This window comes from Canis lupus, chromosome 9, assembly GCF_011100685.1.
Source record: "Canis lupus familiaris isolate Mischka breed German Shepherd chromosome 9, alternate assembly UU_Cfam_GSD_1.0, whole genome shotgun sequence".
Lineage (NCBI taxonomy): Eukaryota > Metazoa > Chordata > Mammalia > Carnivora > Canidae > Canis > Canis lupus.
In genome coordinates, this window is record NC_049230.1 from 11,427,662 (window position 1) to 11,452,873 (window position 25,212).

At 38.5% G+C, this 25,212-nt stretch overlaps 1 protein-coding gene and 1 long non-coding RNA gene across 7 annotated transcripts in view; one reads left to right on the forward strand and one right to left on the reverse strand.

Moving 5' to 3' along the window:
- The first annotated feature begins 1,777 nt into the window (after positions 1-1,777).
- The window catches only part of ABCA8 (ATP binding cassette subfamily A member 8), a 76,835-nt gene continuing 53,400 nt past the window's right edge, over positions 1,778-25,212 (forward strand). For 2 of the 6 annotated variants that reach the window (XM_038546764.1, XM_038546768.1), the window contains exons 1-6: positions 11,160-11,381; positions 14,844-15,022; positions 16,940-17,041; positions 18,332-18,536; positions 21,803-21,967; positions 24,712-24,815. In XM_038546764.1, the coding sequence (XP_038402692.1) occupies positions 16,946-17,041; positions 18,332-18,536; positions 21,803-21,967; positions 24,712-24,815 (570 nt within the window). In that variant the 5' untranslated portion in view covers positions 11,160-11,381; positions 14,844-15,022; positions 16,940-16,945. Of the gene's footprint in view, positions 1,913-6,756; positions 6,957-11,153; positions 11,382-14,843; positions 15,023-16,939; positions 17,042-18,331; positions 18,537-21,802; positions 21,968-24,711; positions 24,816-25,212 lie in introns of those variants that run through there. The other 4 variants (XM_038546766.1, XM_038546770.1, XM_038546767.1 and 1 more) reach the window with 4 other exon arrangements.
- Positions 6,006-12,744, reverse strand: LOC119873258. The gene is made up of 2 exons (XR_005364282.1): positions 12,594-12,744; positions 6,006-6,400 (listed from the first exon to the last, which is right to left on the reverse strand). It is a non-coding gene; the product is annotated as an uncharacterized LOC119873258 (long non-coding RNA).

Here is a 25,212-nt window from a genome sequence, read left to right on the forward strand (position 1 = left end):
CCAGTGCTCATCCCCTCAAGTGTCCCCCTCAGTGCCCGTCACCCAGTCACACCATCCCCCTGCCCACCTCCCCTTCCACCACCTCTAGTTCATTTCCCAGAGTTAGGAGTCTCTCATGTTCTGTCTCCCTCTCTGATATTTCCCACTCATTTTTTTCTCCTTTATTCCCTTTCACTATTTTTTATATTCCCCAAATGAATGAGACCATATTATGCTTGTCCTTCTCCGACTGACTTACTTCACTCAGCATAATACCCTCCAGTTCCATCTATGTCGAAGCAAATGGTGGGTATTTGTCGTTCTAATGGCTGAGGAATATTTTGTTGTATACATAGACCACATCTTCTTTAATTATTCAACTTAAAAAAAAATGTCTTCTTGTGTTACTTTTGGTAGGCTGTGTTTTTAAGGATTTCTCATTTAATCTGAATTTTCAAATTTATTAAGATAGTGTGGTAGTTTATAATATCCTCATTACTTTCTGATATCAGTAGGATTTACAAAGAAACTTTCCGTTATGGGGCACGTGGGTAGCTCCGTAGTTGAGCATCTGCCTTTGACTCAGGTCGTGATCCCAGGGTCCTGGGATTGAGTCCCATGTCAGCTTCCCCTCTAAGTACTATGTTAGCTGCTTCTCATAAATTTTGATATGTTGCATTTTATTTTTATCACTTCACCTGTGTCTCTGCATCTCTCTCTGAGTCTCTCATGAATAAATAAATAGAATCCTTTTTAAAAAAGAATCTTTCGTTTTCATTTCTGGTATAAGTAATTTGTTTTCTGTTCTCATATTTTCTTAGTCAATCCTCCTAGTAGATTAACAATTTTTTAATTGTTTTTCAAGAATCAAACTCTAGTTTTTGTTGGTCTTTCTTTTGGTCTTCTCTGTCGGGTTAAATTTGCTGTTTCGATTTCTAGCTTCTTAAGACAGAAGCTTCAGTCACTGATTTTTTTAGCCTTTTATCTTTTCTAATATGCCTTGAGAGCTATAAATTGCCCTGTAGTCATTAGTTTAGATATAATCACAAGCTTGATATGTTGTATTTTCATTATCATTAAGAAATAATGTTTTCTAATTTTTCATTTTGATATACTGTTTAAAATATCATTTTGGCATCTTTTTGGGTCCCATTTCTTTCCCATTTATTTATTTATTTATTTATTTATTTTATTTACTCATGACAGACACAGAGAGAGGCAGAGACATAGGCAGAGGGAGAAGCAGGCTCCCTGCGGGAAGCCCCATGTGGGGCTCAATCCTGGGATCCTGAGATCATGACCTGAGCTGAAGGCAGATCCTTAAGGGACTGAGCCACCCTGGCACCCCTAGAAAATATTTCATTTTAATCCACATTTCCTTTTGGGCCCCCAAGTAATTAAGTTAGCTGGTGGTTTACATGTCTTTAAATATTTATTATTATTTATTAAAAAGTTTTAAATTAGTTTAAATTAGTTTTTCCAGTCTCCACTTCCTAATCTTTATTATTGTCTCTTTGCTTTGGCTTTCTTTCTGGTTTATTTTGTTGTTAGTTTACTAGCTTTCTGTCTTGGGAATTGAATCATGCTTTTATTTTATTCCCCTCCCCCCCATGGGATTAAGTGTAAGAGGTCATCAGGAAGACAGCACTGCCCCAGGCTCCTAGGCCTGGCCGGGGCAATCCAGGCTGCTGCTCCTCCCCTGGGGCTGGAATGCATGACCCATCCCCTCCCCATCCCCTTCCCTTGCCCTACCTCACCCCACCCCCCTCCCTCCCAGAGTCACTGTAAGGTCTCAGCTCTCAGATGTGCTGTTGAGACCATATGGAGGGTGGACACGGCTGAGCCCAGTTAAGGCCTTAGTGTAAACACTTAAGATCCTCTGGCCCATTTGGAGACCTACTCGTGTGGTCAGCGTGGGAGACAAAGCTCCTGAGTAAGTTCCCCTGCTTCTTCAACCCGCCACCTGCGCAGGTGGAGTAGCCTGCCTGGTCCCCAGGTTCTCCTGGCCTCCCTCCTTGGGGTGGGAGGGGGCAGTGTCAGATTTCACCCAGAGAACTCCTGAGGGTGCCACCCAACAGCCTTGAAGGCCTTTGATCACTTAAAGATATGCCCCTGACTCTGACAGGTATTCTGCATTTTATAAAATCAGTAACTTCCCGTGTTATTTCCCTTTCCATCCAAGAGGTGTTTAGAAGGAGGGTGGCCAGTTTCCAGAAGGAATGCTTTTTACGTTCTGCTGCTGCTGCATCTTAGCCTTATCAGATCATTTTCTCAGAATATTGTTTGTTATATCTCTGTTTTCTGTAGAACCTAAAAGGACAAGAATGATTTCAGTGCAGGAAAAAAAAAGAGACTGAAGTGAACCAGGGACAAATACTCAGTTCTGAGATAAATAGTCTCTATTCCAGACCTTTTCTGCTGAAGAATATATCAATTTATCAACTTAAAGGCAAATAAATCTGAAATAAATGCAGCCTCATGCCTGTTAAGAGTCTATTCTGCTATTTTACCTGCATACTTTTCTTTGGGGTCTGTCCTCATGGTTGTGGGGAACAGCTCTGTTACAACCTGGCTGCCACCACTGGCCATGGCACCTGGTGATTGATTTTTGTGACCCAGTATCGGATCAGTGTTTCTGATGGGTTCACGTGCAGTAGAGAGGAAGGCGTGTTCCTTGTCATCAGGGTGTCGTTTATTTTGACAAATGATCTATGGACATAAATTCAGAGTTAGTGAGAAGTTGCAGGAGTGCTTGCACACGTGCAAAATACACAAACACACACATAGACCCAGCCACGCATATAGCACCTCCTTGGTATGTTGTCTAAAACAGGTAAATAGAACTATAAATAGGTATAACTATAGTTTTATGTATCACTATATCTATGTAGTACCTTATTTTTTAAGATTTTATTTATTTATTCATGAGAGACACAGAGGGAGGCAGACACAGGCAGAGGGAGAAGCAGACTCCCCACAGAGCAGGGAGCCCGATGTGGGACTCGATCCCAGGACCCTGGGATCACAACCTGCGCCAAGGTAGACACTCAACTGCTGAGCCACCCAGGTGCCCCAGATTTTTCCTTTTTCTTACACTAGCACATACAACCATAAATTGTCCTCTAAGTACTATGTTAGCTGCTTCTCATAAATTTTGATATGTTGCATTTTATTTTTATCACTTCAAAATACTTTATTTTTCCTTTTAATATATTCCTTGAAATAGACATTATTATAAGTGTGTTGTTTAATTTCCAACTATTTGGGAAATCTCCCGGTATATTGCTATGATTAATTTCCCTTTTGGTCAAGTACACTTTTAAAATATTTTTATTTTTTTATTTTTTATTTTTTTTAAAGATTTATTATTTATTTATTCATGACAGAGAGAGACAGAGAGAGAGAAATAGAGAGAGAGAGAGAGGCAGAGGGAGAAGCAGTCTCCCTGCAGGGATCCTGACAATCCCGGGTCTCCAGGATCACACCCTGGGCTGAAGGCAGCCCTAAACCACTGGGCCACCGGGGCTGCCCTAAAATATTTTTAATTTACTAAATGTATTGAGATTTGTTTTGTGTTTACAATATTGTGATGAGTATTCCAAGTGCATTTATTATTTTTTTATCTGTTTTTTTGTCTGGAGTGTTAGTGGGGGCCAATTAGTTCAAGTAGCTTGATGATATTGTTCAAATTTCTTATATACTTACCTTCTTTTAAAAAGATTTTATTTATTTATTCATGAGAGACACAGAGAGAGAGGCAGAGACAAAGAAAGAGGGAGAAGCAGGATGTGGGACTCGATCCCAGGACCCCGAGATCATGATCTGAGCCTAAAGCAGAGCCACCCAGGTACCCCAGTATTTACTTGTTGAGGCCTTACTCTCAAATGCTTTATAGATGTGTACTTGCTAGTGCATTCCTTTCCACCAGTGCATATCCTCATCTCCGATGGTGGAAGTTTTAACATTTGGTCCACACAACCCTGTGCATGGGTTTTTTGTTCTCCTACCACCATACTACCCAAAGAAGGGAAGTTTCCATTTCCAGCCAGGACATGAATGACCCAGTTTCAAAACCCCATCTCATTGCCCACTTTCTTGGACCATGTCTGATATTAAATGTTAGATTCTCTAGTGCAAGATGCTAAACTGGAATTTTGAGTGCAAGATAATCAATAAAGGATTAACGTCTCTTAAAAGGGAGAAAGGGGATGGGAGAAAGGGGGATATGGAATTGTGATCCAAGAGCAGGAAAGCCCCAGGCAACCTGGTGGAGGGCTCGGGGCAAGTTTTGCCATCAGAGTTGTCCACAGCAGGAACAGCTGGGCTCGTATCCCAGCCTAGCTCAGTCCCTGGATGCAAGTGACCCTGGGAAGAATGTGACCTTGTGTCAGATGGGCTTCTGCAGGGAAGGCAGATCCAGAAGGAACCGACAGCTGGAGGCTGTCTCCTGATCCTGCTCTCCAGAGCTTCCTTGAATGGAGAATTCAATGAAAGAGCTTCATGTCCACCGCAGGAACATGGAAGCATCATAACTCAGTAATACGAGAATATCACCATGGTACCATCAATAAGCATCATCAAGGAGGTTTATTGACCCGCAAATAATGGAATCAGATCTTATGAAAGGGAATCTAATGCTTTCTGATTTCCAAATGTGGCCAGTTTATCTAAGTAACAGATTGTGAATATTGAACATTTCTGAACAGATTTTCATACTGAATTCTTAAATACTTTCGGTCTCCTACTCAGAAAATCATTCATGTTACCCCACGCTTAGGAATACAGTTTGACTGTCATAGATGGAGTGAAAAGAGTAGACCTAGATTTCCAGTACACATGGGAACTTTTAGGAAACAGGGTCGGTGTCATCAGGACATTGAGTTTTTATTTGGACTAGTGATGCCCAGGGCCAAGCATGCAGCTTAGAAAGTCAGGTAAGAGATGTCAAAAAGGCAGTTGGGCTGGCACCTACCTGCTTCCTTCCAAAGACCCTGAGATGCTGAACTGACTTTCCCCCAAATTTCCCTTCCATCCCCAAAGTCCTTCTTGTAATCCAGATCCTTTTATTTACTGTGAATTCACTAGACTCTTTCGAGTATACAAAACAGACTCCTATTTACCCAATAAAGACTAGAAAGTAGTTTTCCACAGATTTGAATTTATCATAGGTGGTAATCTGATAACCCGGAGGCCAGCCTCACCCTAATCTCTGAGGTGTTCCTCCCGACTGGTCGATCCATTTCTGGAGGAGAATGTGCAGCATTTAGCCCAAACTTTCTTCAACTTAAAAATAGATAAAAGATATACTATTGAAAGGAGACTCTGGGAAGCAGATAATTTCAAACATTAAAATAATCCATATAGGGATCCTTGGGTGGCGCAGCGGTTTGGTGCCTGCCTTTGGCCCAGGGCACGATCCTGGAGACCTGGGATCGAATCCCACATCAGGCTCCCGGTGCATGGAGCCTGCTTCTCCCTCTGCCTATGTCTCTGCCTCTCTCTCTCTCTCTGTGACTATCATAAATAAATAAAAAAATAAAAATAAAAAATAAAAAAATAAAATAAAATAAAATAAAATAATCCATATATAGGATCCATTGAATTTGGCCATCATATGAAAAATGTTAAAACCTCCCATTGAGATTCAAGAGCAGGTAACCAAGAACAGGTAACCTGGGATGGTTTCGTCTCTTGCTCCATGTTTGCTGGTGTGTTTGATTCATTGTTTTGCATGTATGTTGGCATAATATAAGACAAAAACTAATTAATTACATACCCAGTTAAATATGTTCATCAGAGGAGATCATTGTTTTAGAGCATAGAGGCACAGACAGTAAGCACAAAATAAAAGATACATCCCTTTAGGGGCACCTGGTGGCTCAGTAGTTGAGCATCTGCCTTTGGTTCAGGTCATGATCCCAGGGTTCTGGGATGGAGTCCCCTCTGCCTGTGTCTCTACCTCTCTCTCTCTGTCTCATGAATATATAAATAAAATCTTAAAAAAAAAGAAAAGATCAAAAGATCCCTTTGTAATTGATATTCTTTTATTGATTTACACCATCAATGAAGAAACAGGCCACTCATCTAAATGCGAATAACATATCCTCCTGTGGTTGGTTGCACTTTACAAGTGAGCGTCCGGCCTCCTCCAGCTAGGTCTTGCGTTTTTTTTGTTTGTTTGTTTTTTCTTGTCCTAGCTCATGGGCTCTGCTGGTCAGAACTTCCTCCTTGTGGCATTTTCCTTGGCAACTGCTCGATGATATCTTTGCTTGCTTGTCACTTACTCTATGGAGAACATTCAGGTTTTCTGGTTCTGGAAGACTCCTGACTCCTTTTGGTAGAAGCCATGGGCACAGGGACACATCTTCTCTCCATTCTTTGATTAAGATGAGCACCCAACTAAGGGCAGCTGCCCTGGTTTCTGGAAAGCGACACAGAAGGATATCTGTTCCCTCAGAAAAGCGGATAACCAGCTCTATAATCTTCTGACACTTCCTTTTTCAAGTGTTCCTGCCTCCCACCATTTCCTGCCACTGTGCTGAATGTTAAAACACTTGTTCCTGTAGGGAAGGAGCCTTTGAGTTCAGATACAGTATCTCAGCACTTTTTGTTTTCTAAGCATAAACAAATGCATGATATATTTTAATCCTGTGGCAAACTCAGTCCATGAACTTGGATTATCTTACCTTGCTCCTTGACATTGATACTTTGTTGGCTTTTCAGATCATCTGGGTACAAATATGTATGAACTCTTTTTTTTTCTTAATTGAAATATAGTTGACAGAGTGCTACATTAGTTTCAAGAAGAAAATGTCTGAACTCTTAACAAGAGTTCCATCCTTTTGGAGTTAGAAATTCAATCTGGAGGAAGACAGCAGTCTCGGAGCTTGCCAAGGAGCAGGACTGGGCTGATTTGGAGGAGAAAGTTGATTCCTTGGTGAGGTGGAAGCTCCTACAGGAAGACCCATAAAGCCCAGGTACCCTACGGTTCTGTTTATGCCTCAGGTTGTTTTGAAAGAGAATTATTTTTGTAGCTTTAATATGATGCCTACATGTTGAATAATTATACCAACTATTTGGTATAAACTATTGTAGAACTCATGTTATGATTTTACGTCAAGGTGCTGAAATGAGTCTTCATGCCAGAAGAAGGACAAGTCTTAAGGTAAAGTCAGTGATGATATTAACTGAGAAGATCACCCTGTCATTACCAAGATAGGTAGGTGGATGGACAGAGATAGATGGGTGGGCAGAGAGAATGAGAGAGAGAGAGAGAGAATAGATAGATAATCAATAGTTATCTTTGATGACAAATCAAACTGACATATGCACAGGCCTGGACTTTAAAAGAATGCAGCTCTCATTTAGGTCATTTTGGATCTTGGCTTGATTGTTATCCTGTGTGCTAAATATAAAAACTAAGAACTAATTCCAGTTATCTCCTGGACCCCCTTTAGGTTTATGATAAAAGTAAACACACACACACACACACACACACACCCATAAACGGTGATCAATTTGAGTATAATCCTCAACAATCTATTTGCTAATGCAGATGAAACATCTAATTTGAGAAAGAGGTTGGGATTTGGAATCCCAGGTCATCTGAGACTGCATTGCCTTCTTTCTGGCTGCGTGGTTGAGACTAAAACCTATAACCTTACTGAGTCTAGTGTCCTCGGAGTCCTTTTTATCCCCTAGGTTATATGAAACTCAAGTGAGAAACCACAGGTGGGAGCTTTTATAAAACATAAAGCTCTTTATGCAAATTTTCTACAGAAGCAGAAGGCACATTCACACAATGTGTGCCCTTGACTAGACAAAGTGATTTTCTTGGACTCCTAAAATCTTCACTGGTAGAGAGATCACAGTCTGGTAAGTCTCTGATCTATTCCCCAGGTATGAAGCCCACACAACAAAACATTTTTAGTTTTAAGATTTTATTTATTTATTCCTGAGAGACACCCAGAGAGAGGCAGAGACATAGGTGGAAGGAGAAGCAGGCTCCCTGCAGGGAGCCCGATGTAGGACTCGATCCCAGGCTCAGAACCCTGGGATCACAACCTAAGCTTAGGCAACCTAAGCTCAACCCAGCTGTCCCTGAGTTTATTTACTGTGAGCCAGTTGTCCCTGAAACATTCTCATTTTAACAGAAATTTTCCACCATTGACCTCTCCTGTACCATAGGGCTTATGGATCACATGATGGGAGTGGCAACTGTTTTCAGAACACTCTGAAGCTGCCATAAAGTCCATTCCTACTCCAGGCCTCACTCAAATATCACTCAAAGACAGCAGCCTTCCCTAGCAGGCAGTTCTTGAGCTGGAGAAGTATTACTAGATGTTGAATGTGTTGCCTCCAGGGTCCAAAGAGACATACTAGGTACTGGTCTTCTATTGGTTGGAGATGCAAGATGTGGCCATTCATCTTTTGCTTTGGAAGAGATATGCAGAGCACTCCTGACCACTGGACCCAGAGGTGACATGATGGGTTCCTTATCCTCACAGAATTTGTGTCCTACTCTCTGGAGCATTTGTGTCTTATCCATGTCACCTGTGGTACACTAGTCCTCTCTCTTTGTCCTGATAGATCAGCATGATGTTATTGATGTTATATGATGTTCTAGGAGATACTCTAGGTCTCTTAAGACTATAACAGAGGCAAGAGGATTAAACATAGCCCTGAAGCAAAACTATAAAGGAATATGATTGTGTAACTCATCTGAATGTGAACTCTTTTCTAATCAGAATAGAAAAGAATCACTAGCTGAATATTGCAGACCTATTCTAGGAACAGATACCATGTCTGGCAAAGCAGCTGCCACTGCCTGTTTGAGCTTACGATAATCTGGTTTTCTTCAGGATCTATCTGGTTTCTGGAGGGTTATGACTGGTAAATTAAATGAAGATGTGGTAAATATACTTCCTTTGTATTCTGTAGGTCACTAACGGTCTCTACTTTCCCTTCCTCAAGACGCAGTGTTGTTCTTGATTCCGTGTCTTGGCTGGGGGAAGGTTAAGTGAATGCCCACTTGCTTTCCCATTATGTGAGACTTCTTACCCAACAGGCCCAGGACTCAACTTGGGGGTCATTTCAAATACCAAGTATAGTAAGTCTAATGATATACCTGGTATTAGAGAAATGGCCACTAGGTATGTTCACAGACCCAGGAGGACCACATAAAGCTGGGCTTTGACCATAACTCCATTTATTACCTTGACTTTGTGTGCTCATTGCAACAATGAGGCCATGTGACATTTTGATTTTCTAGGTATCTCTGTCCTTTTAGGCATATGCCCATTAGCTCTTGAAATACCTGAGGATTTGTTTTCTTTCTCCAGTGCACACAGTCATCTAAGTAAATGGCTGTAGGTCACTTTGAATAAGGACTAGGGGAAACTATCAGAGTATATACTTGTCAAGATGTTTTGGGATCCTTCCTCTGGCTACTTCTTTAGATCATGGATTCTGGACCTGAAAACTAGCTCAGGGCTGAGAACTACACAAGGAATAATAACTTTATATTAGAATAATGGCGACTGTATCTTACTCTCCATTCTTGACTCTTTCTGGTTATAGCTGTTAAGCAGCACCCCATTGGCTGCCTACCTGTTTTGCCCCCATATAATGGTAAGACTTCCACACTCCACTTAAGTGGAGTGCCACTTTAAAGTGGTAAAATATTGCTTCTAAGTAGACCGTGTAAAGTTAAGTGTGTCTTTTGTAATCCCTAGAGCAATCCCTAAAATAACTACACAAATATATACTACATCACAGTGAGTAAATTAAATGCTTAAAATTTTCAAATAAGACAAAAAAAGGCAGGAAATGGGAAACAGAAGAATGAAAATCAAAGAAGACACATAACAAAATGGCAGACCTGAACCCTAAAATATCACCAGTTATGTTAAATGTAACTTGTCTAAACACACCAATTAAAAGACATATGTTGGGGCACCTGGGTGGCTCAGTCGATTGGGCATCTGCCTTCAGCTTGAGTCATGATCTCAGGGTCCTGGGATTGAGCCCCATGTTGGGATCTCTGCTCAGCGAGGAGTCTGCTTCTCCCTCTCCCTCTGCCTGCCACCCGCCCCCCTGCCCCCAGCTCATGCACACGCACACGCTCTCTCTGTCAAATAAACAAATAAAATATTTTTTTTAAAAAGATCTATGTTATCAGATTGGATTTAAGCAAAAGATGACATCACTGTAGGCTGTCTAAAAGAAGCTCACTTCAAATATAATTATATAGATAGTTGAAAATAAAAAGATGGAAAAAACATACCATGGAAACCAATCAAAAGGAAGTAGGAATAGCTATATTAAAATCAGACAAAGTAGACTTTAAAGCATAGAAAGTCCCAGGAATAAAGATAGACATTATTACATAATGATAAAAAGACCAATTCACCAAGAAGACATATCAGTTCTAACTATGTATGTGCCTAACATCACAGTGTCAAAGTGGATTGGATAAGATTAGTTAGATCTGAAAGAAAAATAGAAAACTCCATAATTTTTGTTAAAATCTTCAATACTCCTCTCTTGGTGATCAGGAGACCTCATCAAAAGAAAAACAACAAAGATATAGAAAAACTGAACACCACCATCTACCAGCAAGATCTTATGGATATCTTTGTAATACTCCACTCACCCAACAGCAGAATGCACTTCTCTTCTAGTGCATATGGAATATTCACAAAGACAGATCATATACTGAGTCATAAAACAAGTCTTAACAAATTTGACATACAAAATATATTTTGTTACTGTAATACAATTAAAGTAGAAATCAATAACCAAGATCTCCAGACACTGGAAAACTAACACACTTTTAAATAATTAACAGGTCAAAGAGCAAATCATGAGGGAGATTAGAAATATTCTGAGCTGAGTAAAAATGAAAACCTTGGTTATCAAAGTGATGACGTCAATCAGGCAATGTAGAGCTGTGTGTGTAGAGAAGAGCTTTTCTCTGATTAAACTTTGTCTCCAAAGCCACTGCTTTAAATTTTAATAGTAACCAACAATTGCCTTGGGCAGAATGGACAAAAGCTTAGGAAAACTAAATCTCCTTGATAAGATTGCTCTTTATAATATGATAGGGCCAGGCCACCAAGTGTAAATGCCACTGCACTCTGCAGAAACTGGCTGAATGTCAACCAGAAGACCAACAGTCCAAGAGGGATCACGTGAATGCAATGTTTGGCAGGGCCCACAGAGCTCAGGCTGTAACTTCTGAAAGCAACCTTCTCAGGAACTTTTCACAGAAGTCAAACAGTTAACGTAAATTCTAGAGATGTGGTAGGAACCAGGAAAAAGATGTGAATTGTTTTCTTCTCAATAAGGAGATCAGTGGATAGACTGTTCTTCAAGAGTCCTTGCTTCAAATTTCTCAGAAAGTAAGTTCACTGTATTTTTTCTGTTTTGTTGGTTTGTTTTTGGGAGTTTTCCTTTTTCCTTTTTCCTGTTGCACAATTATAAATAAGCCTTTAGGAACTGAATGCTGACCATCTATGGGAAAATTATTTTGAAAACAAATGGGCTATTTTGATGTTTTTGAATACTCAGAATTTAGTATTATATAAATGAAAGTACTGAGTTAAAATACAGGGTTTTAAACGTTATGCAACTGTTATATGATTTTTTAATCAGAAATTGAGTGTGGAAATAAGCCCAAATTTGCTTAACAACTTTGACGGGAAAGAACTAAGAATCTTGAGAATTGATTTGTAAACCTGAATTGTTTTCCAAGTGATAGTTATTTACTTTTATTGCACAATAATGTGAGGGCATTTTGGATAAACTGTTCCATGACTGTGAGACTGTTTACCAGAAGCATTTACGGAAAAACTCGTTTCTGGCTTTCACTCTCAGGCTATGAGAATTTGGGAAATGTAAGATGATTTCCAGGATTTTTTAATCTGTGCACAGGATGTACTGAATCAGAGTTCAAATATGTTGTGTTTCCGTATCACAATATTATTTCAAATGTGCATTATTTCCATAAACAGAGATTTCAAGCTCCTAAAGTGTAAGCATTTTGCTCTGAATTTAAGAACCATATAAGAGGAGAAAACTCAGTCCTTACAACTTGAAACTGTCTACTGCTTGTATAATAAAGAATTCAGGTTGTTGTTAGTCTTTTGATAAGCTATAGAACATTTGTGGATTGGAGGAAAATAGAGTAGGTGATACTAATTTTCAGTGAAACATCAAGGCGATTGGAGCCAGACTGCAGTTTCCATGCTATATTGAGCTGCGGCTGATTCCACAGTGAGATCATGTTTTTGGCCAGTTTACCTTCCTGCCCACCAACCCTGCAACACTCTCCTTAAAAGTGTCCGAAGTCTCTGCACTGGAACAGCCTTTAGGGATCGTCAAGCCAGTATTACTGGGTACCTGACCTAATGTGTTCTTTTTTCCCCTTGGGAAATTCCTCCCACCAACTGCCATTCCTTAAACTTTCTAACCTCTTCATGCAACCTGCTTCCACCTACCCTTGCATCTCAGCCTCATCAGCAGACATGTGTAGATTTTTCCCTGGGGCAACGGTCTCTGAGACTGTCTTGGCTAATTTGCCTCCCATTGGAACTGGCTTCTGACCAACTTACTTGAGCAGTGTCTCCAGGAAATAACACAGCCCTCAGTGTCATCCTGTGGCATGAATGGAATGACAGCTTCTGGGGAAGGCACACCCATTCCTCATCACTACGAGGAAATTCAGAGCAACCACGTGGTTTTCCATCACTGGCCAACGTGACCTACACATGAAAGGAAGAGAACACAGGCCTCAAATTCAGGACTTACAGCCAATTCAAGGTGGAGCTACTGGTCTGTGCTCTAAAGTCCCAACTCATTCTCCCAAGTCACATCCCTGGTGTGCTTTCCAGAAAATTGATGATCACTCCAGAATATCATTACTTTTCATAATTCAGCTTAGATACACTGCTTCCTCCTGCAGTGAGGACCTTTTGAGAGCACTCAATTTCTACAGTTTTCCAGAGAAGCTCAGCAAATCATATTTGGGTAGTATTGGTTGATTAGGGCTTTGGAAAGATGTGGTATTACTGTTATGCACCAAGAAACTTCCTCCTGAGAGGTATTTTGGGTCTCTGCAAAAAAAAAAAAAAAAAAAAAAAAAAGTATAAATTTCCCTACCTAATCCTCATCACCACCACCAGCTCACATACACACACATGCACACATGCGCACATACATATATATTCATAAATGCTCTTTGTTCAGGGGAAAGGCGTGGTCTTTTCCTATGTAGTTCTCTGATGGTGGCACAGTATCTATGGAAGAATAATGCTGCTCTCAGCAGGAAATTTTAGGTAGAGTCCATCGGATGTTTTCACACTGGATTAACCTACACATAAGTCAAAGGGTCCTGTGTTCTTAATCTGGCTAAAGCCTATCCAAGCCTCGTTCAGGTAGAGCTGCTACTCTCCATCTCAAGAACAAGCCCAAATATCTCAGCCTCCCCCAGAGTAACCTGGGTAATCCATTGGCAAATTTAATTAACTATAGGTGGCTAAAATAAATTCACTTTAGGTATTCTTTAAGCTAAAGATTGAACCAAATTTCTATATAATAATAACCAGAATGCTCAGGTTTGAAATTCAGCAGAGACATAATGACCTAGAAAGTCTTTGAGTGTAAGAAGATAGTGATAATAAATTATGTGGAGTTTCCATTCGAAAAAGAAAGATGTTTTTCTAGGAAAGTCCAAAAATTAAGAGCAATCATCAAAAGAATATCTTTTATAAACATCTTTTATATCTTTGAGACAAGAATAAAACATGATGGGGGGGGCCTTGAAAATTTTCAATAGAAGGTAATATGGACAAAACTAGAAGCAGAGAAAAAGCAGATTTTATATGAGAATAAAACACAGTGGAACATCATCCAAAAAGAAAATTTATACATTTTACTTCTTAAAAATATAGCATCTAAAAAAATAAAAAAATATATAGCATCTATCAGCTTGGATTTCTAAAAATTAATTCTGAATCTTACATTAATCACACATTAAAAATTGGAAAAATTTTTTAAAAATAAAAAATAAATTAAAAATTGGACAAAAGGTTAAAAATAAAGATATGGATAAAGCTATGTTAGGCAAGTATTAATTAAGCTAAAGAAACTTCATGTCTCTGTGTTATTATCAGAAGTAGAAGTAACCTACCCTTTAAAATATGACCAATAGTCTTATGTACCTAGGCTCTTAGCCTTTAAATGCATACACTAAAAAGCAACAGAGATACAAGAAATTGGCAAACCTATCATCATTGAAAAATTTAATAGAATACTATCATGAAATGATTGATCTAGTAAACATAACCTTAGAAAGGATGCTGAAATTTCAAAGAACACAATTAGGAAGATACCAAAAACACACCGAAAGCTGACATATGTTTATTTCAAGCATACATGGAATATTTCCAAATATTAAAATATACTGGCCACCAAGGAAGTCTCAATACATTTCAAAGATGCAATCTCTTATAGAGTCACACTTCCTCTGATCAGCATGATCAAATTAGAAATCAAAAATAAAAAGCCACTAAAACCAAGGAAACAGGATAATGTAGAAACTAAAGAGGGGATCCTAAGTAATATATCTGTGGTCTATTGCTGCATTTACTATTTCACAGCAAAAGAAAAAGAAGCAACAGATAACATACAACAATAAATAAACATTTACAGCTGGGATGTACAGGTTGGTTTTTAGGAGGTTCTGCTGATCTTGGACAGGCTTGCTCAGATCCCTAGAGTCTGGCTGGCTGGAGTCTGATGTAGGCTACTCTATACTGGCATATGACTGGGATGACTCAGCTCTGCTGTTTGTGCTTTTCAAGTCCCAGGGCTAGCCCAAGTATGCTCTTCTAACAATGACAGAGCCGCAAGAGCAAGCAGACACACCCAAGACTTCGTAAGGACTAGGCTGAGAATTGGCTCATAATTGCTCCCACTCCTTTCTACGGTCAAAGTTATAGTCTGCCTTTAAGGAAGGAACTCCAGATTTACCAGACAAAAGGTATGGACAAAAGTAGAGCTCCTCATCTATGTTGGACAGGAATGATAAGAATGGGAGCCTTTTTCTTGTTTCTGATCATGAAGGAAAGGCCTTCAACCTTTCACCCATTGAGTATGATGTTAGCCATGGGCTTATTTTATATGGCCTTTATTAGGTTGAGATATATTCCTTCTATACCTACTTTGTTGAGTGTTTTTATCATGAAAGGATGTTGTCTTCTGTGCAATACTCTTTCTGCATCTGTTTAGATGATCATATGCTTTTTACCTTTCATTCTGTTCACACAGTGTATGATATTTATTGATTTACATATGTCGAGCCATCCTTGCATCTCAGGAGTAAATCCCACTTGATCATGGTGTATGGTCTTTTTAATGTATGGTTGAATTCGTCTGCTAATGTTTTGTTGAGAATTTTTGCATTTAAATTCCTCAGGGATACGGGTCTGTAATGTTCTCTTCTTGTAATGTCCTTATCTGGCATTGGCCTCTGGGTAATGCTGGCCTCACAGGATGAGTTTGAAAGTATTCCTTCCCTTTCAATTTTTAGGAAGACTTTGAGGACTGGCATTCATTCTTTTTTATTTTTTTTAAAGATCTTATTTATTTATTTGAGAGAGTGTGTGTATGCATGGGGAGGGGGTAAAATGGAGAAAGGGAGAGGGAGAAAACATGAGCTTTCATGAGGGACTCCTGGAGAGGGGGAAGCAGACTCCCCACTGAACCAGAAGCCCTATGTGGGACTTGATCCCAGGACCCTGGGCTCATGACCTGAGCCAAAGGCAGATGCTTAACTGACTGAGTCACCCATACACCCTTCATTCTTTTTAAAATAGTTGATAGAATTCACTAAAAAAACCATCTGGTCCTGGGCTTTTCTTTGGTCCCGAGAAGTCTTTGATTACTGATTCAGTGTCCTTCCAACTTTTCTTTTGTTGCTGATTTCTAGTTTTTTATCCCATTGATCAGAAAACATAGTATAATCTCAATTTGCTAAGACTTGTTTTGTGGCCTGTTGCACAATCTATCCTTGTACCTGTTGGGAGGTCTTGAATATGTGAGAGCTGCTTCTCCCCTCCTTGGATGTTAGCCTGTCTCTGCTTTGTGTCAGTGTGGGGTTCCCAAGCAAACCTCAGCAGCAAGTCATCTTTGCTTAGGAATGGGGGCAGGGAGGTCTCCTACCCCATTGGTGGTAGATGGCTATCACTTTTTACTCCATGCAAGGGTCATGTTGCATCAACTAAGGTGTGTTTGGATAGGTGTGGTTGTAGCCTACTGCACGTCAAGCCACAAGAAGTGACATTGCAGTAAGGTATCTGAAGAAAACAAAGCTCTGGGTGAAAGGCTCTAGCTTTTGGGGGCTCCCAGATACATTACTGCTCTTTAGTCAAGAGCTATTGAAAACCCTTCACCATCCAGGCACTTTGCACTGGAGAAAATCATTTAGTCTAAGCAGCCGGGGAAAAAAATGTATTCTTTAGGAACCGGGAAAATGAACCACTCTGACACCACTCTGACACCACTCTGCAATGTCTCTTTGGTCCTCCTTACTGACAGAGCTTTATATCATGTAGCTGTCAAAGAAAACTATGTAAAAGTCCCAGATCCATTTTCATAGAGCAGGCTGCAATGAATGAATTTGGGGGCAATACACTGATAGCTGACACAGTGCATGACAAAAAAAAAAAAAAAAAAATCAGGGAGTAAAGAGTTTGGAAATGGGAAGAAAAAAAAGCTAGGGGAGTCATAAAACACTAACTTTGGAACTCACAGATTCCAAGCACTCATTTGTAGCACTGCAACTATCAGGCTGCGCTTTTTCTGTTTGCAGGATATTTCTTCTCATTAAGATGGTCACATTTATATTATCTTTCCCCTCCTTTTTTTTTTTTTTTTTTTTTTTTTTTTTATTAAACAGGACAAAATGACTAAGAGACAGATAAGTGTTTGTCAACAGACCTGGGCATTATTTTGCAAGAACCTTCTGAAAAAATGGAGGATGAGAAGAGAGTCCTTTATGGTATGATTCAATATCTCTGTCACTTTGTATTTATAACTGGAAAATGTGTATTCCCTGGGAAGTAACTATACTTTATCTCCCCTTCAAAAACCAAATCAAAGCAGAAAACTTTTCTACAAGAGAAGGAGCTATTCCTCAAACTGCAGTCGGTCTGCAGATATTTCAGTTGACACAGACCCTGAGTTGAGCTCTAAAAGCACTGAAGCTGGCCAGTGATAGAAAAATCCAGTAAGTGTTTTAAAAGTCAGTGGTCCTACTCATGGATAGTCAGGTTTAGATACTGAGATTCTGAAGGCTTGGTTAATCAACCCACAGAAGTAGATAACTGGTATTTTCTCTTTTGATTCTTCTTCTCTTTTTAAAAGTAAATCATTCTCTTCCAAAGAGTAGAAAACTTGGAAATGTCATTAGTGCCAAGAAGAAAATTAGCATTAGCTCCCATCATTTTACCGTATCACAAAAAATCCTGTGAACTTGGATATCTTCTGAAAATCAGATAGATATAAATTAGTAGCATTTTTTAAAAAAAGATTTTATTTATTTCTTCATGAGAGACACAGAGAGAGAGGCAGAGACATAGGCAGAAGAAGGAGCAGGCTACAGGTGGGAAGCCTCATGCAGGACTTGATCCCAGGACCCCGAGATCACGACCTAAGCCAAAGGCAGATGCTTAACCACTGAGACATCCCAGTGCCCCAAGTACCATTTTTAACTACATTAGAATTTTACTGTATACCTATTGCGAATTTTTTCTATACTCATCCATTTAGGAAATAAAATAATGTCTTAATGGAAGTTTGCAGGAAACCAGTAATGATAACTCACTGAGACAGTATTTCTCTGGTTGCCTGAATGCGAATGGTACTGAAATTCCAATACCAGGATCTTAGCATATAGCCAGTATTTTGTTACCAAGTAAGCAGTGCCTCAGAACTGTCTCAGGAAACACTAGTTAGGCTCTCAGTAGAGAGAGTTGTAGATACAGCATGAGTAGGTCGTACCAGCTGGTGATAATTTATAATAGCCTTCCACTCTTGCCTCTCATACTTTCATGATCAGTGCATGCTTTATTTAGACTGGTGCTGTGGGTCAATACATTGGAATTCCTATTAACAGCTCATTGGAATTACTCAGACTGCTGAATTTTGCACTGTACATATTTTAAACAGTTCATAAGGTGGCATATACTGAAAGCAGAAAAATGCAAGAGATAAACTGTTATGAACAAATGACTGTGGATAACTAATTTGAAGTCCTAATTTTCTTTATTCTTTCTCTTGGATTGTATAGGAATGGTTCAACCCACTGCTCCTCCTACTTTGTTTGTATCTATTTCCTACTAATCATAAAGTTAATGATTTTTCTTCACTGCCTGACATGGACCTGGGACCAGTAGACTCGTTTAAAGATTCTTTATTTTCTATTGTATACACACCTATCACCAATACAACCCAACAGATAATGGATAAAGTAGCCTTAGCCTCCTTCATGAAAGGTGAGTTTTCTAGCAACCAAAGAGGAATTTCTGGTATCTGGTTCATTTGAGTGCAGATGCATGCATTTAATTTGCATTTCAGTTGATAAACTGTGTTGTCAAAACTTATAGATTATGTGAAATTGTGTGTCCAAACTCTCAACAAAGAAATCTTGATCTTGCATAGCGTATGGAAAAGCATGAATGTAGAGTTTGGCAGACTTTGGAAAGTGGAAATGTTTAGGGAATTGTTGACAGATAGTTGTGGAGGCATTATTACTAGAATGAGACTGTCACTCTGGCATTAGCTTATCATTAGGGACAAAAAAAAACATGAGTCTTTTCTTGAATTTGATTATAGGAATTCTATCTCTACCTTTTTACTACTGAAAGTTGCCTTACTGTATTTGAAGATTCAATTGATGAATATTCTGTGTTTCAAATTTCCACCCTTCAGCGTTAAAATACCTATCAATGAAAAATAAGAAGAGCATTATTACTGTCAAGATCACTTTCCTGAAGAATAGTCTTCTGAAATCAGAGGAAAAGCAGCCTCATGCAGAGGCAAGAGAACTAGTCTTAGAGTCAAAGAACATTTGGCTATAAGTACTTCTGTGACTGCATCTGCAGGGCATTTTGCAAGTCATCAACTTCTCTGAGCCACATTATCACCATATTGAAAATAAGATTAACATTGCTACATTTTTCATGAATATATCAGTTAAGAATGAGAGAATCCCAATTCAGTTTGACTCAAAGAAAGGAGGGCATCTTTTGTCTCACGTTAAGGAAATGAGTATGGATAGAGATCTGTCAACAACAGAGGAAGAAATATGTCTCAATTGCCAGGTCTATAGTATTGTGTGCTAGTCTCATTCTCAGGTTGGCTCTCCCCAGATAGAAGCAGATTTAGTCCGCAGAATCTCCAGATTTAAGCCCTACCACAAACAACTTCAGTGAAAAGTGTACAGGCCTTTCCCAATAGTTCATAATACTTTCAAAGATTAGATCCATTGGAATGATGGTCTACTTTGCATTAGCGTTGGTCTTGGTCTACCAAGAACTAATCTCACTGGATAGAAGAATACAGTATCGTCACTGCCCACTGGTTGTGTTTCTAGGTTTCAAACCACGTCCAAACTAGGTTTCAAACTAGGTTTTCAACCACGTCCAAACCACATGGTATGTGAGTGGAAGAGTGGCAATGTCCCAAATGAATTTTAGAGTGTTTACTAGAAAGGGGACTGACTGAAAGTCAGCCAAAGAGAAACGATTCTTCTTTGCAAATATAAATGCATACCTCAAAGCGAGATCTATGGTGATTGAGCCATAAATATGAGTTGAGTTATAATTTAAAAACAATTTAGAGCTTGCACAACTTTGTGAATATACTAGAAATCATGAAATTATACAGTTTAAAAGGATAAATTTTATGTTATGTGAATTATATGTCAATTTTAAAAAAGAACATAAAAATGTGACTTTAGTGTGCCTGGGTGGCTCAGTTGGTTAAGCACCCAACTCTCGGTTTTGGCTCTGGCCTTGGTCTCAGGGTTGTAAGCTTGAGCCCTGCATTGGGTTCTGTGTTAAGTGTGGAGTCTGCTTGAGATTCCCTCTCCCTCTCTCTTGCCCCTCCCTATGCTCAAGGAAGGAAGGAGGAAAGGAAGGAAGGAATGTAGGAATGTAGGAATGTAGGGGGAACTTTTAGATCTTGCTCCACCCAGTCACTGGAAGTCTATATAAGGTCTCTTCTCTTTGCTAACCTATGTCCACGATTCTACTACAGCTTATGTAATTATCAATTTTGTGCTTGGACTCTGACCCCCTAACAGTACCCAGTATCCAGAAGTCTCCCTCTCTGTGATCTGTGTTCAGGCTCTTACTATGGAACTTGTATGGCCACAGTTCCCAAATTATGTTGGACTTTTCTGTCCTGTCCATGCTTCACTGCACACTGCTGGGACAGGTGGATGGCTTCCCTCCAGACTTGCTTCTCCATCATGCCTCACCAACCACCACTCCCTTACTTTCCACCTGAATTGGAATATTTGCACTGTGCATCTTGCCTACAAACACTGATTCCACTTCAGATTCATGATCCCAAACTGATCTGCGCTGTCCACCTAAGGTCTGGTCTGTCTCCCTCTCTATCCCAGGGTGTGTCTCCACTCATCCTCTGATTTACAGATGTCCTCTTGGGAGGTCACAATGCCAGAAATTTATGCCTCTCAACAACACTCTGGTTCAAGGTCCCATGCAACTGGGTTAATAAATATTCGTTAAATGACTACAATGTGCAGGGTCTTCACATCAAGTTTATTTTTACAATGAATGGGTTGTTATCTTTGTTTCATAAATAATGTAACTGCAATTATGATATTCATTAAAGGCTATCATATGCTAGATCTTATAGAGACTTTAATTCTGTAGTGATAGAATATTATTCTGTAATAATATTACTATTCTGTATTATACTTTTCTGTACTCTATAGTAATATTCTGTACTACGAATAGGTATTATTGTTTGTTTTACAAATAATGGAAATTGAGTAATAAAGCCTATGTGACTTGCTCAAGATCACATGGATTTAAGGAATAGATTCCAGGAAAAAAATATAGTTCCATCAAAATACATGTTACCTTCTTCCTCTGCTTGCATCTACAACACTCTCACCCCAATCCAGGACTTTTTTTTTTTTTGCATTCCTTCTCATTTTTTCAATCTTAATGAGACATCTTTATAGCATCTTTATAGCATTTAACACAATGTCCGCAGAAAAGAGGGACTTTTTAGTGATGTCAATATAGCCAGTCAACGTATTTTTAGGATTTTCATTTTTTAAAGTATATTTACCATACTGTTAGGATTGTTAACAGGAAATGAATTTTTATAATTATTTCCATCTGTGATGGAAATACAGTTAGGCCACAAATGACCTACCACTCGTGGCCACTTTTTTTTTTACTATCATTGTAGATTTATTGCAATGCTGATTTGCCTGTGAATAGTTTAATTGGTATGAAATGATATTATATGTGATTGAAATTGGTTCAAGAACTGCAAATGAAAATAAAATCACTGATTTTCATGTAGTCCTTCTGAATGTATCTAGATGACCTTCAGCAATGTCTCTTCCCAAACTTTACTTTGCCTGACCTATTCAAAGTTGGTATTTGATTTTGTTGTATTTCCATAAAGAACTCTAGTAAAAGTAATTTAAAGTGACATCTTGAAGTTGGTCTCCTCATAATTTACTAACAAATATATTCTCTTCTCATAATGGCAGATAAAAAAGTTTTGGGACTGTCCAATGAAGAAAGTATTAAAGAAGTAATGACACATTATCCTGAGGAAATAATACAAGTCATCTTTACTAATACATTCTCATATCATTTGAAGTTCACGCTAGGCCACAGAATCCCAACAAGGAGGGAACACAGAGACCATGAAGGTAACTTTCCAGCTATGTAATTCCAGTGCTCGCTATTATAATTATGTCATAAGTTGTACATGGGAGTGGATGTTAATACAGCAAATTTAAAAATACCTGTGATGTGATGTCAGGATAATCAACACATTCAAAAAATGTACGTTGGTTTTTGGGTTTATTAACTTAGCATATTAGATGGTTGTTATATATGGTTCTATATGTATATATGTAAATACTTACACATATATATTTACACACATATATACATATACAAATTCCCATATATGTATATATTAAATGTAATATGTGGTTATACTATATTATTGCTAAAGGAAAGTATATTTGTTTGTGGATAAAGTAGAAGTTTCTCTTTAAATGTCTGAGTAAGCTTATTCTCGAGGGCCCAAAATGAAGAGGGCACCAAATCCAGAGTGATTGCTTATTATTAAAGCTGTGTGATTTTGCCAGTCTCAGTAACCAAGAGGTTTGGGTTTTAGCTACATGAGGACAGGTGAGAAAATCTTGGGTTTATATGAGATGAAAATTTCTGTATTAATTTGGAACCTGAAGAGACTGATACTCAGTGAATGAGTAGACAAAGAAAAAAGCCAAGATGGTTTTTAAAAATAATGAAATTATAAGTAATTAAGACAATATGCTATTGTCATAGTGAAAGACAGATAGACCAATGAAACAGAAGAAGGAAACCTGGAAAGCTCTCACATAAACATGAAAACTAACATAAGACATTGTGATTGGTGCTGAGAAAATTGTCTCTCCATCAAGAACAAAATGAAATTATCTCATACTAAACAACCAATTCCAGGTACAGAACTCAAAAAAAAAAAAATCCTGTAAACTTTCTAGAAGTCAATATAGGAGAATATCTTTATAACTGTGGAATAGTATAGTATTATTAAACAAACAAAAAATATATAAACTATAGGGGCACCTGGATGGCTCAGTGGTTGAGCATCTGCCTTTTTTTGAGCATCAGCCTATTTTCCTTTCCTTCTGAGGGCATAGAATAATTCTTTTGTAACTATAGCTAGATACCGATATTCAAGGCATTGGAAAGCAAATGTGAGTTCTCTACGAGCTTTCCTCACCTGCTTCTGCAAACTAGATGGAAACTCTGTTTCCTCGGGAACCCTTAGATATGAAACAGAAAACCTTGCTCCCCTCCTTCCAAAGACTTGTGCTAAATCTGTAGTCTGAATGAGAAGTAAGCTTTTGCTATGATAAGACAGTAAGATTTTGAAGGTTGGTTGTTACGAGGCATATCATAGACTATCCTGACTGATACACACATATTCATGAGAAGACATATATAAGGACTTTCATAGAAGTAGCTATTTTTTTTGTAGTAGTAAAAAAGTAAAAAGAAACTAACCAAATTATCATTGGATAAATATATTGAGTTGCATTCCTGCAATGTGGTCCTATACAATCATAAGAAGTAGAAAAAATAAGGCCATTTATTTGAATTGCAAAATCATAATATGGAGCAATGAAGCAAAATGCAGAATGATGACTGTAATGAAATATAAGATATAAAGGTAAGCCATTTTTAAGTTACATGTGTAGTATGGGGATACATTATAAAAACTTGAAAGCATATATAAACACAAAGTTCAGGAAGGTATTTAGCCAGTAAGGAGCTTGGTGGTAGGAAGAGCAATAAGGGGACACTTGGGTGGCTCAGCAGTTGGGTGGCTGCCTTCAGCTCAGGTCATGATCCTGGGATCCAGGATTGAGTCCTGTATTGGGCTACTGCAAAGAGCCTGCTTCTCCCTCTGCCTATGTGTCTGCCTCTCTCTGTGTGTCTCTCATGAATAAATAAACAAAATATTTAAAAAGAAAAAAAAGGAAGAGCAATAAGATCATAGACAACAGGACGCCTTGGTGGCTCAGTGTTTGAGCATCTCCCTTCAGCTCAGGGCGTGATCCCAGGGTCCTGGGATTGAGTCCCACATTGGGCTCCCTGCGGGGAGCCTACTCCCCCTTCTGCCTGTGTCTCTGGCTCTCTCTCTGTGTCTCTCATGAATAAATAAATAAAATCTTTTTTAAAAAAGGATCATAAACAATATACAGGGGATTCTAATTATATATGTAATGATTTATTCATTTTTAAAATTTAGGTACATATGTATTCATTATATTGTCATTTATAAGCCTGAACTATTTCCAAATGATTTTTAAATATTAAAAATGTTAATGAAACATGCATTTAATTCCAATACTCAGTTTTAACTTTTCATGTTAAATATTAGTAGCCCTTTAATGCAGTTTAATACTCAGTGGACTGGTGGGCTTTTTTTTTTTTTTTTTTTTAGAGCAAAAGTTATCTCACCTCTTCTGAACAGCCGGTTGCTCATTATTACCTGTATTGTGTGTAATGTCAGACAAAGCTTTAGTTCTCAATCCATAGGCTTCTCAATCCATACAAGAGCTGCTAACCTTTGAAACACATAAAAAGATTGTTTTGACAATACAAAACCATAGAAGAGGAGAGCTCAACAAAATTCTTGATTGGTGAAGAAGCAGGGAAGATAGTGTATTCTAATTTAATACAGAATGTCCCCTACAAGTGCTCTGTTGGCCCTGTTTTAAGAATCATTACCCAGTTTATATTTTCATAGGCCTTGAGTCAAAGTAAACATTTAGAATGTGCAGCCATCGTAAAGTCCACTATTTCCTATAATCAGGACTGAAATAATCCATAATGATAAGTTATGGCTTTCTTTTTTTTTTCTTTCTTAAAGCTCATTGTTATAATCTGAGTGAAGGTGTTAAGTGCCAAGTTTCAAAATACTGGAAGCAAGGTTTTGTGGCTCTTCAAGCTGCTATCAATGCTGCTATTATAGAAGTGAGTACAAATATTCCATGTTAACTAATGTTCCATGAAGATGAACAGTATTAGAAGCTTCAAATTTTCATAAAAGAAAATATAAATGGATAGTCTTGTTCTTTCACTTCATCACTGGTTCTTTAGAACAAAGTGTATTTATGTTTTTATATGCCATAGGGGCTACAGACATAAATAGAAAAGAAATTTTCTCTCCTAATAATTCAACCTTGTCAGGAGGCCAGGCATATCATAAGAATAGTATTAGAGCTAAAGACGTTGTGGTATATATACATATATATAATGGATATTACTCAGCCATCAAAAAGAATGAAATCTTGTCATTTTCAATGACATGGATGAAGCTAGAGTATATTATACTAAGCAAAATAAATCAGAGGAAACCAATACCATATGG